This window comes from Juglans regia, chromosome 14 (assembly GCF_001411555.2).
Source record: "Juglans regia cultivar Chandler chromosome 14, Walnut 2.0, whole genome shotgun sequence".
Lineage (NCBI taxonomy): Eukaryota > Viridiplantae > Streptophyta > Magnoliopsida > Fagales > Juglandaceae > Juglans > Juglans regia.
The window spans coordinates 14,326,974-14,341,655 of NC_049914.1; the positions used below are offsets into that span (position 1 = coordinate 14,326,974).

The 14,682-nt window shown below is 36.9% G+C and overlaps 1 protein-coding gene across 3 annotated transcripts; it reads left to right on the forward strand.

Moving 5' to 3' along the window:
• The first annotated feature begins 915 nt into the window (after window positions 1-915).
• On the forward strand, window positions 916-13,875 carry LOC108990330 (SNF1-related protein kinase regulatory subunit beta-3). 3 transcript variants are annotated; one of them, XM_018964268.2, is made up of 4 exons: window positions 916-1,050; window positions 1,337-1,463; window positions 13,094-13,193; window positions 13,270-13,875. In XM_018964268.2, exons 3-4 carry the CDS (start codon window positions 13,167-13,169, stop codon window positions 13,594-13,596), a joined length of 354 nt encoding a protein of 117 aa, XP_018819813.1. In that variant the 5' UTR covers window positions 916-1,050; window positions 1,337-1,463; window positions 13,094-13,166; the 3' UTR covers window positions 13,597-13,875. The 3 variants fall into 3 exon arrangements, with proteins under 3 accessions (XP_018819813.1, XP_018819812.1, XP_018819814.1); XM_018964267.2 differs by lacking the exon at window positions 916-1,050 and adding an exon at window positions 1,085-1,190; XM_018964269.2 differs by lacking the exon at window positions 916-1,050 and adding an exon at window positions 1,196-1,243.
• The last annotated feature ends 807 nt before the right edge of the window (window positions 13,876-14,682 follow it).

Here is a 14,682-nt window from a genome sequence, read left to right on the forward strand (position 1 = left end):
ATATATTTTTTTATTAATAAATAAATATTCCAAATGAGAAAAGCTACTCCTACCGACCATCCGATCCCGATAAAAAAAATAATATTTTTTAATGATTAGGGAAGAGTTTTTAAATAATATTGTAAATTTATTTTTCTAAAAAATGTTTAAAGATATAAAAAAATGAATAAAAATAAATAAATAAAAAAGACCAATTAATCTTATCAGGAGCCATTCTCGTGCTAGCACAACTTATTCCAAATACAGTTAGGATTAAAAGAAATAAAAATGATAAAATTAATATTTTAATATAATAGTAATAGATTTAGAGAATTTATTATTTGATGTTGTTAAAAAATATATAATTAAATTTATAAAAGTAAAATTTTCTAGTCAGACTTTGGTCAAACTTTAGTTAGGCCACTATTAATGCTCTTATACTTTTCACTTTTTTTTTTTAAAGTTTATACTGTTTATTCTTTTTGCACAAAATCGCGTATATAGTTTCACCAAAAATGATATTTACAATTTCGGAACATTTAAATTTTTTATAATTCTTTTCTAAAACGTAGATAAATTTAGAAAATATATAAAAGAATTATTTTTTTAATAATCACCTACACTTTATTCAAAAGAAGTATCCGGAAGCTACAAAGAAAGACTAGCATTATTATTATTATTATTTTATTTATATTTTTTTAATATATTTATATATTTTTAAAAAATAAAAAAATATATCAATATATTTAAAATTATTTCATTAATTATTAAATAAAAATAATTTATCAAAGCGATATATTTAAACGATACACTTAGAAAGGTAAAATAGTTTTTTTTTTTTATACCTTTTATGCAGCCGCTTTTAATTATTTTAAAATCATTTAAATATAGTTCTTACCGACATCATCCACTACTTTATTGCTTCTCTAAGAAAGATGTCCACGCCACGCCAGATTCATTTCCTGATTCTTCTATAGAAACAGTCACTTCTATATGCTATTGGTTCTTCGACCATTTTATTTTACTTTTTCGTATTCTCCGACTCTTATTAAAGCGTTGCCTATTTATGAGGTAAGATTTTTTTTCCTCCTGATTTTCAGTTATCGGTTTTTTTTTTTTTTTTTCCTTTTACTTTTGAAAGCAGAATATCAAAATTCTTTGGTGGGTCTTTTCAACTGGTTTTTATTCCCTAAGCAGTTCTCCCACAGTGGGTATGGTTTTTCCTCTACTATTTTAACAAAATTGTCGGTTTTGTTTGCAATTGGTAGGGTTTAAGATCGCTGGGTAATCTATTTTTTTGCTGATTTATTTCATGGGGGTGCGTTTGATCTCAACTGGGTTCCCCTGACTTTTGCAGATAAGCTTTGGCTCCTTGAAAAGTTATATATTTATCTCCTTGGCTTTGTGAATATTGGTTTGGAAAGGACTGTGGCGCTGAGGAGCTGTTTCTGGTTATTGCAGGTTTCGGGCCTCAATCCTATCTGGTTAGTGTGTTTTTCTTCTCGTTGTAAATATTATACGTTGCATATTGTAATTTTATCATTTTGTGTGGTTTAGTAAATCTTTGTGAATTTTCATCTATGATACTTCGGATTCTTTACGGATTTAGTGTTCCGCTTACAAATTTGGATATTTCATTCAGAAATTACATGCGCTTTATTAGCATATTTGGGGTGATTGTGTGCGAAAGGGTGTGGGTCTTAAGATTTTGTGATCGTTTAGTTTACAAAAAATCCATTTTAATGCGGACTTTTTTAACTAGCTCTGCATGTGCACTTTGTGTTTTTATTCTCATTCGCCGGCGCTTGGGGGGTGCATTTTGAGTGCTAGCTTGCTGTGTTTTGGGTTAACCTAAATTAGGGGCAAGTCTCTGAGAGAAAATAGTTTTGTCAAATTACTGGGTTCGAAGAATGATTAGTTGAAGTTTGAGTCGCTCTTGTTTGTTACCTGCGATTTATTTTTGAAGAAATGAGTTTCTCTGTTTACTTCCATAGTCAACTAAAACTAGTTTAACTGGAAATCTCATGAATTTATTTGGATTGCAACTCAACATTTCCCTTTTGATATATTATCGTGGATGCCACATTTTTATGATGGATTGACAGTATTTTCTAGAAGCAGATAGAGGCTATTTTTCTAAATTTGGGAAGAGGATGGTGTTTTGATGCTTTGAAAGAGAAGAAAAATGTGATGAGCCAACTAAGAAGATGTGGTTGCTTGAATTTTATGTGGGTATTAAGATTGTGTCTCAAATGGATTTTCCTCCAAGAATTTGAGGACGTGCCAACTGTGCTACGCAGCATGCATTTTATCTACTTTTTAAGTTACAGTTGGCTCCCTTGATTTCAAGAGAATGTTGTGATCATCCTATGAATGGGGTTCTACTGGCGATTAGCTTCATTCAAAAGATAAAATAAATGCGTGGTGATATTAAACAACTACAATTTTCCTTAAACCATAGCTAGCTTCTAGTTTGCATACTTGTTTGTAATGGACATGCTATGTTTGTGAGGAAGTATGTTCCGAGGGTAGAGCTAGTTGGGTTCCTATTCAGATTGTTGGACTCCTTTTTAACAAAAATTCTCTGAACTCATATTTTCGTTTACACTCAATATCTTGCTCATCCAAGCCTTTTGAGAAACAGGGACAATATTACATCCACCTATTGTTTTCTACTAAAAATTAGGATTTAGAATTCAGAAAGAAGTCACTAATTTCTGCTCCATACTCTCATTCTAATAAATATATATTACCATAGTTCAAGCCCTATTTGACTCATTCTCTTCTGTAATCATAAAAATGGTTAATTACCTTAGCTTTATTTCAATACATCTAATTTACTTCCTTTCTTTGGTTCTTAGTATCTTACCTTGCTATTTCTTGAATTGAATTTTGTTCCCTTTATTTTTGGTTTGGTTTGGTTTTGTTTGACTTTTAGTTCTATCACTAGAAAAGAGAAAAAATGGTGCTTTGAAATTTGAAAAGGAGACCTCTATCTTATTCCTTTTCTTGGTCCCAAAAATGTATTAACCACTGAATGCACGTATGATTTCTTTTATGTTTTAATGCTTCTTTTTTCCTTTTTTCGTTTCCTTCTACCAATCCAAGAACTGCTACCTAACCCTGCAATATCACAATACGACTTTGCATATCACACAGAAGGGATTTTCAATGTTTTTTCTTAGGTAAATTAAAATTTTATTGAATCATGTAAATAGCCTAAGCCTTAGTACATAGGAAGTATTCAAAGAGAACACCTAGGTAATTTCAACTTAGGAGCTAGAAATGGATACAAGAAAATCATGGAAGCTAGTCCAATTGAGGACAAAAATAGAATCCCACTAGAATAAATTGTGGAGAAAGAGACATCTAACGTCATCCAAAGAGCGTTCCTGATATTCAAACCTCTTGACCCCTCTTTTCCAGCCAAATACACCACATGAGATGTATAGGAATCATACTCCACACTGTAGCAGTTTGGTGGTTACCCTGAATGCCTCTCCAACAAGCAAGAACATCCACCACCCGCCTGGGCATTACCCATGCAAGTCTGGTCCTTCTAAAAACCTCATCCCTTGTGGCCTTGGCCACCTCACATCCAGTTACGAGGTATTTTAAATGTTTACCATTACATCTATAGTTTTCAAATCTTTCTTTGGTTCTACCATTTGACACCAAAACTCATCTAGTGTAACTTGCAAAAATGTTATAAAATGAATAAAACCTTCTTGACTTGATTTTTACATTACTACATGATGGTTGGCAATCACTGATGCACAAGCTAGTACATTCAAACTGGGGATGAAAGTGTTTTATTATATAGAGAATACATATTAATGCTTGACCTTGGGTGAAATGGTAACAGATAGATATATGCTTTTATACTTTAATACATATTAATGCTTGACCTTGGGTGAAATGGCAACAGATAGATATATGCTTTTATACTTTTTATATGTTTTCGGTAATATGACAGTGCAAAAGTTTTTATTGTTAACTGTGCCATCGCACAATGGTTGACTGGAAATAGCACACTAAGGTGGTTCTCTCTCTCTCTCTCTCTCTCTCTCTCTATCTCTCTCTCTCCCCTTCTCCTCTTCCCCCTTTTTCCTTCGCAATTTTGATAATTCTTTAAACTTGCAAAATGGAGAAACTTATTCAATCCCGAATTATTTTTTCATTTTTTTCTTCACCCAAACAATAAGAAAATAATAAATAAAAAGGGCTGCAATTAGTTTATGACTAGAGCTTTCTTCCTTCCGACTAACTTGGGCCTTGAGAGACTCTCTTTTCGGTTTCTTTGTTGAATATCTTCATGCATAGATGACAAGAAGAGCTATGCCATGAGAAGGCCTATAATATGATCTTTTGATCTAAACTATCTGATAACTACAGTAGCATCGTATACCCTACTTATCGAATAAAGTTCCAACAATCCTATGATTTATGTATTATTTAGGAAAAACTAAATGAACTTGCTTGAGGTTTAACAAAATTATGATGCATTCCCCCCGTTTTGATTTAAACCCTTACCTCCTTGAAATTGAATTTTTCTTATGTATTTGCTTAGGTTAAATCTAAGTATTTAATTCAGCTAGGTTATGGAGTTGTTTTGCAACTCTATACTAGAATGGAGAACGAGTATCAGTTTGTTAACTTCAAATAATTGCTTCAAGGTCTAGTGATAAATGAGTAGGTATTCATTAGATTATTTGCATTTATAGATTGTTACAGAGCAGGGAAACATTATCCACACAAAAGTTTCCCAGCTCTTTTTCGATTAGATGCAGTTCAGTAGGTTAATCTCTGTCACATAAGTTATAATCCTAGTATGTAGATCAGACTATTGTAATGTTATTTCGTGTTCAACCCCTAGGGGTTGGCTCAAGTGGTAAAGGCCTTGGGTTTGGGGGTATGCTCCCTCCAGGTCTAAGGTTCAAATCCCCTTCGGTGCAAAGAATTTCTAGGGGCCATCGGACTAGGGGATTTTTCCCTTGAATTACCCGAGGTGCACTTGCAGGAAACTCCTTGCCAAGTGCCTGTGCACCCCCGGGATTAGTCGGGACACTATTCCTGGACACTCGGTGCCAATAAAAAAATATTATTTAGTGTTCTTCTCAATGATTTATTTTCAACTTCTTTTCCTGTTTCTATGAAAATTGAAAATCTGGAAGTACATATTTTCACAAGTGTGTTAGTGCCTTTAGATGAATTGTCTTTCTCCTTTTTTCCACAAGCTCTCCTGTTGCAACCTGCAGTGCCTTCTGTTTCTTATTCATATTGAAACTTAACTGTAGTTAAGCTTGCCGTGATACATGTAGTACACAAGATGGGATTTTTGTGGTAATCCCTTTGTACTAAAGTAATCATGTTGGACATGAGAATATTTATCCTCACTTGAAAACTAAGACACTGTAACATGGAATGTATGAATGGAAAGAGTAATAAGGCTACCATCCATTCTGCATTAAGTTGGTTGTCTGAGACGAAAACATCCTCATTAGTTGTTCAAAAGTAAATAATGTAAAAAGGACGAATTGAGGTCATTTAACACAAGATAAAGATATGAACAATCTATATGTGAGATTGTTTATTTTCAGCTATGTAATTATAGATCTATGCTCTGTGAACTTGTAAAAAATTATAGATCTAGAAAATTTTGTAACTTTTGACATGATTGGTTGCTATTTTATCAAAAATGGGAAGAAGCATATGGTTTGGCATGTGTTTGGGATTGAACACTGTTAGCTGTCCCTGGTTCCGTTTGCTACGTATTCTATTGCACGATGTGAATTGGCTCAATAGCTTTTTGGCCAATTTTATTGGTATTTATGTTTGGTTGTATTTGGATGAGAATTTTAAGAATTCTTAGAAATTTCAAAAAAATGATAACTCGTATATTAAGGAATCCCCAAAGGGCAGATTCCAAAGAACCAGAGACACAAGGAATCAGCCTAGAGTTAGAATGCATCCGCCATTTGCCAATGTTATGCAACCTATTTGCCAATGATATCCCCAATCGGACATCTACGGAGGAATTGAGTTTAAGGGGGATTGGTTCTTCCTCCCTATCCCTAGTAGCCTCGTAAATAACCAATTTACCATCCAAATAATCCTCCCCCACTCTTTTCGCTGATTCTGTATTTTCGGGGTGAACAGAGTTTTCCAGCATCCGAATAGTAGACAACACGCATTGGAGGTTGGGATCCAGACCAGAGATTGCCGTTGGTGCATTCTGTGACAACCCTCCGTGCTCCAAGATTTCCGGCATGTCTGCAGAAGAGAAATAAGTAGTCTTCTCCGAGGTTAGCGCCGAAGTAGATGCCACCGTGGTGACAGGAGTTGTTCCAGACAATGCCAGCGACAAGGTCTGTGTCTCCCCGACAGGTGGTGGCCCATCCACTTGCTTCGTAGACACCTGCAAAAAGTTATGTTCCTCTGCAGACAACCACGCTGTAGACAACGCCATACACAACGAACAAGTGTATCCCAGATCACTCCAAGCTTCATAATGGCAAAAAAGTTGAAAGCATTGAAACTGGACTTGAAGCATTGGAACGAACAAGTGTTTGGTAATATATTTCAACATAGGTGCTCTCTTTTTGAGGAGCTATAGGGTTTGGAGGGAGAGGAGGAAGCTAGAACACTCTCCGAAAATGAAAAATTTCGAAAGAGTCAGGTCGTCACGGAACTTGAAAGAGTAACTCTGATGGAAGAGATTTCACGGAGACAGAAATCAAGGGCACTATGGCTTAAGGAGGGGGATAGGTGTACAAAATTCTTCCATAGGGTGGCCAACTCTCACAGAAGGAACAACGCTATTGATATATTGTTGGTAGATGGGGCAGTTTCTTCTCACCAAACTATAATCAGAAACCATATTGAGCAGTTTTATCTACATTTGTTATCTGAAGAGCATAATTGGCGACCAAAAGTGGACGGTCTAACTTTTTTTGTAATAGATCAGCATAGTGTAGGATGGCTAGAGAGGCCGTTTACAGAAGAGGAAGTGTGCAAAGTAATCAGAGGTATGGCTAGTGATAAGGCTCCAGGTCCGGACTGTTTTACTATGGGATTCTTTCAAGCTTGTTGGGAGGTGATCAAGGAAGACCTTATGCAAGTCTTTCATGATTTTCATACTAATGCTAGATTTGAAAAGAGCCTTAATTCTACTTTTCTAGCACTTATTCCCAAAAAGATGGGGTCTACGGATATTAGAGATTATCACCCCATTAGTCTTTTGAACGGGGTGTATAAGATTCTCTCCAAAGTGCTTGCGAATAGATTGAGCTCGGTGATAGAAAAGCTAATTTTGAGGCCGCAAAATGCATTTGTAAAAGGTAGGCAAATCCTTGATTCTGTCCTCATTGCAAATGAAGTTTTGGATGGTCGATTAAAATCTATAGAACCCGGGCTGCTTTGTAAACTAGACATTGAGAAAGCTTATGATCATGTTAATTGGCAGTTCTTACTCTTATCTTCTCGATAGATGTGACTTTGGGAGTAAATGGCAAAAATGGGTAGAATTTTGCTTCTCTTCAGTAAGATTCTCAATCTTGGTGAATGGATCACCGGTTAGTTTTTTCAACTCCTCTCGTGGCTTGAGACAGGGAGATCCTCTTTTCCGTTTACTTTTTTTATTCATCATGGAAACTCTTAAGTAAGATGATCGAGGGCCTGGTGGACGTGGGGTTCTTTATTGTTTTCCGGTGGGGAATGGCAATCCTAACATCTCTCATCTGTTATTTGCCGATGACACTCTTATTTTTTGCGGTGCACATCTTGGACACATTCAAGCCTTAAGGGCGCTACTCCTTTGCTTTGAGGTTGTTTCAGGTTTGAGAATTAACTTTTCGAAGTCTGAGTTAATGCCAGTGGGGGTGGTCCATGAAGTGGAGTCTTTAGCTACACTCTTGGGATGTAAGGTATCTTCACTGCCTCTAAAGTATCTTGGTTTACCATTGGGTGCCTCTAAATCTGAAATGATATGGAATGGTGTGGTGTGGTCGAAAATGTGGAGTGCAGATTGACTTTGATCAAAAGCATTCTTTCGAACTTACCCACTTATTTTTTGTCTTTGTTCTCGCTTCTTTTGAAGGTAGCTAATCGCATTGAGAAGTTACAAAGAGATTTCCTTTGGAGTGGATTGGAGGATGAGTTCAAGTTTCATCTAATTAATTGGTCAATGGTTTGTACCCCTACTTTTGGGAGAGGTCTGGGGATTCGACACTTGACGAAATTTAATCAAACTCAGTTGGGTAAATGGTTGTGGAGGTACCAAACCGAAGGGGCGCTCTATGGAAGTTGGTTATAGACTCAAAATTTGGAGAGGCTTGGGGAGGTTGGTGCTCGAATGAGGTACAAGGTGGGTTATGGAAATATATAAGGGGAAATTGGGAGACCTTTCGAGGACATGAACATATTGTGGTAGGAGATGGTTCTCGTGTATGATTTTGGTATGACCATTGGTGTGGTGATGCCTATAATATACCTTTCCTGCTATTTTTGAGCTTGCAAGAGAAAAGGATGTTGCGATTGTCGATCTTTTGGTCCTTTCAAATGGACCCCCTCAATGGAATATTGATTTCAGTAGGGCAGCCCAAGATTGGTAGGTGGAGATTATCTTAGAGTTCTTTGCGACATTGTATTCAGTAAGTATGCCAGGGGGCACCGGGGATAAGATGCATTGGAATCACTCTAAGAAAGGAAAATTCTTTGTTAGATCCTTTTACCAAGCTTTAACGAATCCTGGATTGACCATGTTCTCGTGGAAGAGTATATGGAAGACGAAATCTCCTTCAAAAACGACTTTCTTTGTTTGAATAGCTTCATTGGACAAGATCCTGACTACAGATAAACTGAGGAAACGCAAGGTAATTGTGCTGGATTGGTATTGTATATATCAGAAGCAGGGGGAATCAGTAGATCATTTGCTTCTACACTGCGAGGTGGCCTGGGGAATGTGGGATATTTTTTCATGAGAGTCGGTTTGTCATGGGTCTATGCCTCTTAGATTGGTGGACTTTCTCGCAAGTTGGCGAGGCATTCAGGGTAACTCACAAGTGGCGGCCATATGGTGTATGGTTCCTATCTGTATGTGTTGGTGTATTTGGAGGGAAAGAACGCAAGAATCTTTGATGATTGTGAGAGAACAATGGAGGAACTAAAAACTTTCTTTTTAAGTCTTTGCTTTTATGGGTGGGAACCATTGTTTGTAACGGTCTCAATGTTCTTTCGATTGTAAACCCTAACTAGATTCTTTCTCATGTATACTACTTGTGCACTTGGGCTTTTTTATTAATAAAATTTCTATGATTACCTATAAGAAAAAATTAAAAAAAATATATATATATTTATGGCTTCAGCACTAATGATGTCAGAAAGGTAAGCCATCCAGATTAGGCCTCCAGTCAACCCGCTTAAAACCATTCTTTCTTGTAATTGTAAAATATGACTCCTAATCTCATTTTGAAGCTTAGAGATTAAACCATCAACCACGAGCATCTCAATAGAATTGTTTCTCCTATTCGAGTTGGCCAATCAATGGAAAAACTTTGTGCACCAATCACCCGCTTTCAGTCAAAAAGCCCTGGACTTTTGTTTTGCCTCCAACTTACCTCCTCTGTTAATGTAGCCCACTCAAGCTCGCTTATCCAGTATGTGCTTTTTTGTCTTAGTGAATGAAACACTCTGTAGTTTCTTTAATAGCCCACACAGCCTGCAGCAGGGGGAGCCATTGTCTTCTTTGCTTTATGCTGTAGTCATGTAAGCCCTCAACAGTGTTATTTGGGTTTTCTCTCAGGGTTTTCTTTATGGGGAAGGAATGTTGGTAACTTGACCTATCATATCTTTTTTATGTTGACAATACACTATTGTCCTTTGGGACAAATTCAAATCACCATCGCTGTGTTGCACTGTTTTTATGCTTTCAAGAAGTCTCAGGATTAAAGGTTAATTTGGTTACTCTGTTACTATCTTTATTTCAATAAAATTTACTTCTACCTATAAAAAAAAAGGTTAATTTGGTTAAATCTTAGCTGGTTGTGGGGGGTCAAGTCGCAAATATAGATAGTTTGGCAGCCATTCTCGGGTGTAAGTTGTCATCTGTACCTAGGAAATATATGGGCTTTCCTTTGGGGATACTTTCAAGGGTAAGGCATTTTGGGTTGTGGCTATACAGAAAGAGTGAACAAATACTGTCTTTCTGGAAGAGGATTTCTATGTCTAAAGGTGGTAGTTATTTTGATCAAGATAACTCTTTATGATCTGCCTATGTATCTCCCTCATTTCCATTTCTAGCTAGTGTAATTAATCGCTTAGAAAAGCTGCAAAGGGACTTCTTTTGGGGCGGTTTAGGAGAAGAATTCAAATTTCACTTGGTACGTTGGACCAAAGTATCTTGTCTGATCCTTGTGAGTGGATTAGGAGTTCAGAACTTGATTCACTTTGATCGTTTATCTTAGGGAAGTGGCTTTAGTGCTACCGAAATGAGAGATTGGTCTTGTGGAGAAAGATTGTAGACACTAATGTACAGATTTTCATGTGTAGGAGGTGTTCTAATGAGGTCCAAGGACCTTATGGGGTGGGATTATGGAAGAAGAAAAGTTCTCTAAGCATACTGCATTTGATGTGGGAGATGGTGCTAGGATCAGATTCTGGCGATCTGTGGTGTGGTATTAGAGCTATTAAAGAAGCTTGCCCAAAGGTATAGGGTGGATTATGCTAAGGACGCTTCAGTGGTGGACCTTTTGAGACAGCTAGTGAACTTTATTGGTGGAATGTTAGCTTCATCACAGCACCTCAGGATTGGGAGGTGTGGTCTTTACTGTAGCTTTTAATATGTTGTATTTTATTTAACCTATCAAAAATATGTTGTATTCCAGTAGTTTGAGAACAAAAGGTGAAGAAAAGCTGCTTTAGGCCCATCCAAGAAAGGGAGGTTCAATATCTGTTCTTTCTATAATGTCCTTATCCCTCATGATAACATCCTCTTTCCTTGGAAGAGAATATGGAAGACCAAGGCATCTCCATGAGCTGCATTTTTTTATTGGTTAGCATCTTTCAAGAAGATTCTTAGCATAGAAAATATGAGGGAAAGGCACATTGATGTGATTGAGTGGTGGTGCAGGTGCAATAGGAGTGGGGAATCTCTGGTCCTAGTCCATCTTTACTGCATTGTGAGGTGGCCAATGCTTTATGAAATGATTTCTTTAGCTAGGTTGGTTTGATTTGGGTCATGCCCAGAAGCATAGTTGTGATACCCCATATGATAAGTGATAAGAGTAAGTGGTGTATGAGATCCTACATTGCTTAGGAATGAGAGTTATTGCTCTTTATAATGGCTCCAGTTGTATCATTGACTAGTGGAGTATCGGTCATGTGGCTTTGGCCTTCTATTCGGGCGTTACAAATGGTATCAGAGCTATCCCAACTAGAAATGTGGGATTTTAGCTGTGCTACTTATGATGGATTGGCCCGACAAGGATGTCAGGAATTTAAGGGGGAAATTGTGATACCCCCATATGATAAGTGATAAGGGTAAGTGGTATATGAGATTCTACATTACTTGGAAAGTAGAAGTTATTGCTCTTTATAATGGTTTCAATGGGGCTCAAATTGTATCATTGACTAATCGTTTTGGAGTATAGGCTATGTGGCTTGGGCCTTCCATTGGGGCATTACAATAATAGACCTTTTTAACTCGGAGAGGATTTGGTGGTGGTCCACAAATCTCAGCAGTCAGCAGTATGGATAATGGTGCCTATGTGTTATGGTCTATTTGGAAAAAGAATGACAGAAATTTTGAGGAACTGGATGAGACGATAAAGGAGCTCAGGACTTTCTTTTTCAATACTCTCCATTCAGCATCCATTAAGTTTAATAGTCTTACTCTCCAACCCATAAAAAAAAAATCCGTACTCTGCATGATTATCTTGCCTCTTTTCACATGTTGTTGTGCTTGGAAGGTTCCTTTAGCACTTTTTAATGAAATGACTTTTACTTGTAAAAACAATTCAGAAACTAAGAAATTACATTATAATATTACTTACAATGATGATGGTAATGGTGGTATTGTGCCGATCGTAGCAATGGTGGGATTGGTGTTGGCAACAGGTGATTGTGGGTAGTTGTGATGGTGATGTTGCTGGCAGCAGTGACGCTGGTAGTGTCAGTGATATTGGCAGCAATAATGATGGTGGAAATAATGGTAATGATGTTAAGAATATTGGTTGATTATAAGAATGGTAATGTAGGATGAATTAGTGCAGTGACAGCTTCCTCGTAAAATTTGAACTTGGGATTGGATACTTAAAAATCCCAAATAACAAAATTTCATGGGAATTTTGGAATAACTATCGTGTGACCCAACTAAGAAAAATAGATATTCCGTATTACTGAATTAGAACCCTAAATAAAATAATTCATCAAAACTCTGTTCAAGCAAGAGTTAAGTGAGCGACCATTCTCATGGCCATAGGAGTGGTTATGACCCGACCCACCAGGTAAGACCATGGGGGAAGGGGTATGGTAGTAAGCATTATGCTATCGGATGCAAATCAATTCCATCTATACATCTTGTGCGATACTTTATTTTTATCAAAATTTCAAACCCAAATAAACTAGGGTTTGGCCAACAGCTTACATTAAACTCTCTTGTCAACTTTTGTGAGCATGAATGCTAACAAGAATGGATATGTTTAGCTGGTTTTGAACAGTTAGGAAGCTCCCTGAATCAAATTGACTACCATGCCATTTAGTACGTGATAGTTATTTTATGTAACCACTGTTTGATGCACTACCAGTAAGCAAAGGATTTGTTCTGACAATATTGGACCGGATTAAACCCCTGATTAGCCAATCTTACCAAATTGATCTGATGAACTGTTCCAAATTAAAATGAGAAAAGAGCCAAGCAGCAGTAGGAGCCCTAAAGAAGAAAGGGGTAGGAGCATAGATATATTTAGATTTTGAGCAGTGTTTATAACTTTTCCTGAATAAAATGGACTAGCATGCCTTTGTTCTTAAGTACACAATAGTTTTATTTATGTGAGCACTGTTTGATGCGCATCTGATGTATCTCACTAATGCTTAATTAAAAATGCCGTTTTCTCAGGTTCATTGATAACAGTCTCCAAAATCTTCCTTTGTTGATGACTTTGTGCCGATAGTTACATACAGTCATCAAGATGAACCACCAGTATGGTGAAGAGCATGTAAGCCATTGACCCTGGGTGATTTTTTCATTCACTAAAATCGAATATAGATCTTAGACAAATAATCCTTATGCAGGACGAAGCAACTGTTGCGGGCTTTGAAGTTCCAAGATCACCTGATTCAAGTTACAACAATGTGTACCCTGGTAATGAAGATGAGGCTCGGGACCCCCCTCTTGTCCCTCCACATCTGCAGAACACCTTGCTTAGTTACCCAGCAAGCAGAGACACTACTGGAACTCTTCCATTGCCACAGAATGTGATTCTCAACCATCTTTACATTGAGAACAGGAATGCCCCACGATCTGTAGTGGCGCTTGGGTTCACTCATCGGTTCCGACAAAAATATGTTACAGTTGTGGTTTACAAGCCAGTGCATAGAAGGGGCAATACCAGCACTTGACGTTCATATAGGAGATATCATTAGGTTGGTTTATTTGACCCTGTTATGATGGGATTAATCATGATAGACCCGAATACAAACTTAGTCAGGAAGGATATTTATGTTCTTCGACTCAGTTTGGAGAAAATCATTATTACAGATGATGCACTAAATTTGTTTTACTGAAGATTTCTGGAGACTTGATTTATTGATGGTCAGAGGCTGGACTTGCTATATGCAGAGTTCTGGGTCCATATTCATTCAAGTTTTACTTTATAGCATGGATTTAGTTAATGTCCACCATGACATCTGGGAATGCTTTTTATGTATGCTTCTGTGGTTGACTTAGCAGGTCTAATTAGATGGGCATGCCTTTGCAGATGACAAAAATTCATGGATGTCCTCTTTGGTTATCTTTGCATCTAAGCCTGCAATCTCGCGGTTGCTTCATAACTCAGGGAATAGGATAGGAGTGTCAGACACAAGCTTATTTATGCACATGATTTGATCATCTAGCTGAGGCATTGGTTGATATCATGCTATGAGTTTCTCATGACTCGTGTCAAACTAGATTAACTCGAGTATAAATGGTGGAAAGCAAGGGACCAAAAAAAAAATGGCTGCCCCCAAAATCTTGTGAGAAATTTGTGTTCTCAAGTCTTTGCTTGTACTTGCAGGTTGTGAGCAATTTTGTTCCAAAAAAGAAAAAATTAAAAGAAAGAAAAATAGTGTATGAAACTTGAGAAGCTATGAGAAAACCATACACCATTCTCAAAGGGATGGACGACACATGAACCCAACAAAATGAGCATTTCACAAGATCTTTTACGTGAGCCTTCAACAATTTGTTGCTTCTCTAATTGGCCCATTTGAATACAGAAAGGGTTTCATTTCATCTCATCTCATAATTACAATTTTTTCAAATTTTTATAATTTTATAAATGGCTTAAGAAAACTTCTTGAAAATTCTCTCTCTTTGTTTTTTTCATAGACAATCATTGTCGTTTTAGATTCCTATATATGATCTTTTATTTTTTTTTTATTTTTAAATAAACCAAGGTCTAGCCCCTTATTATTGATAACCCTCACTAAGATGGAGGAAAAACC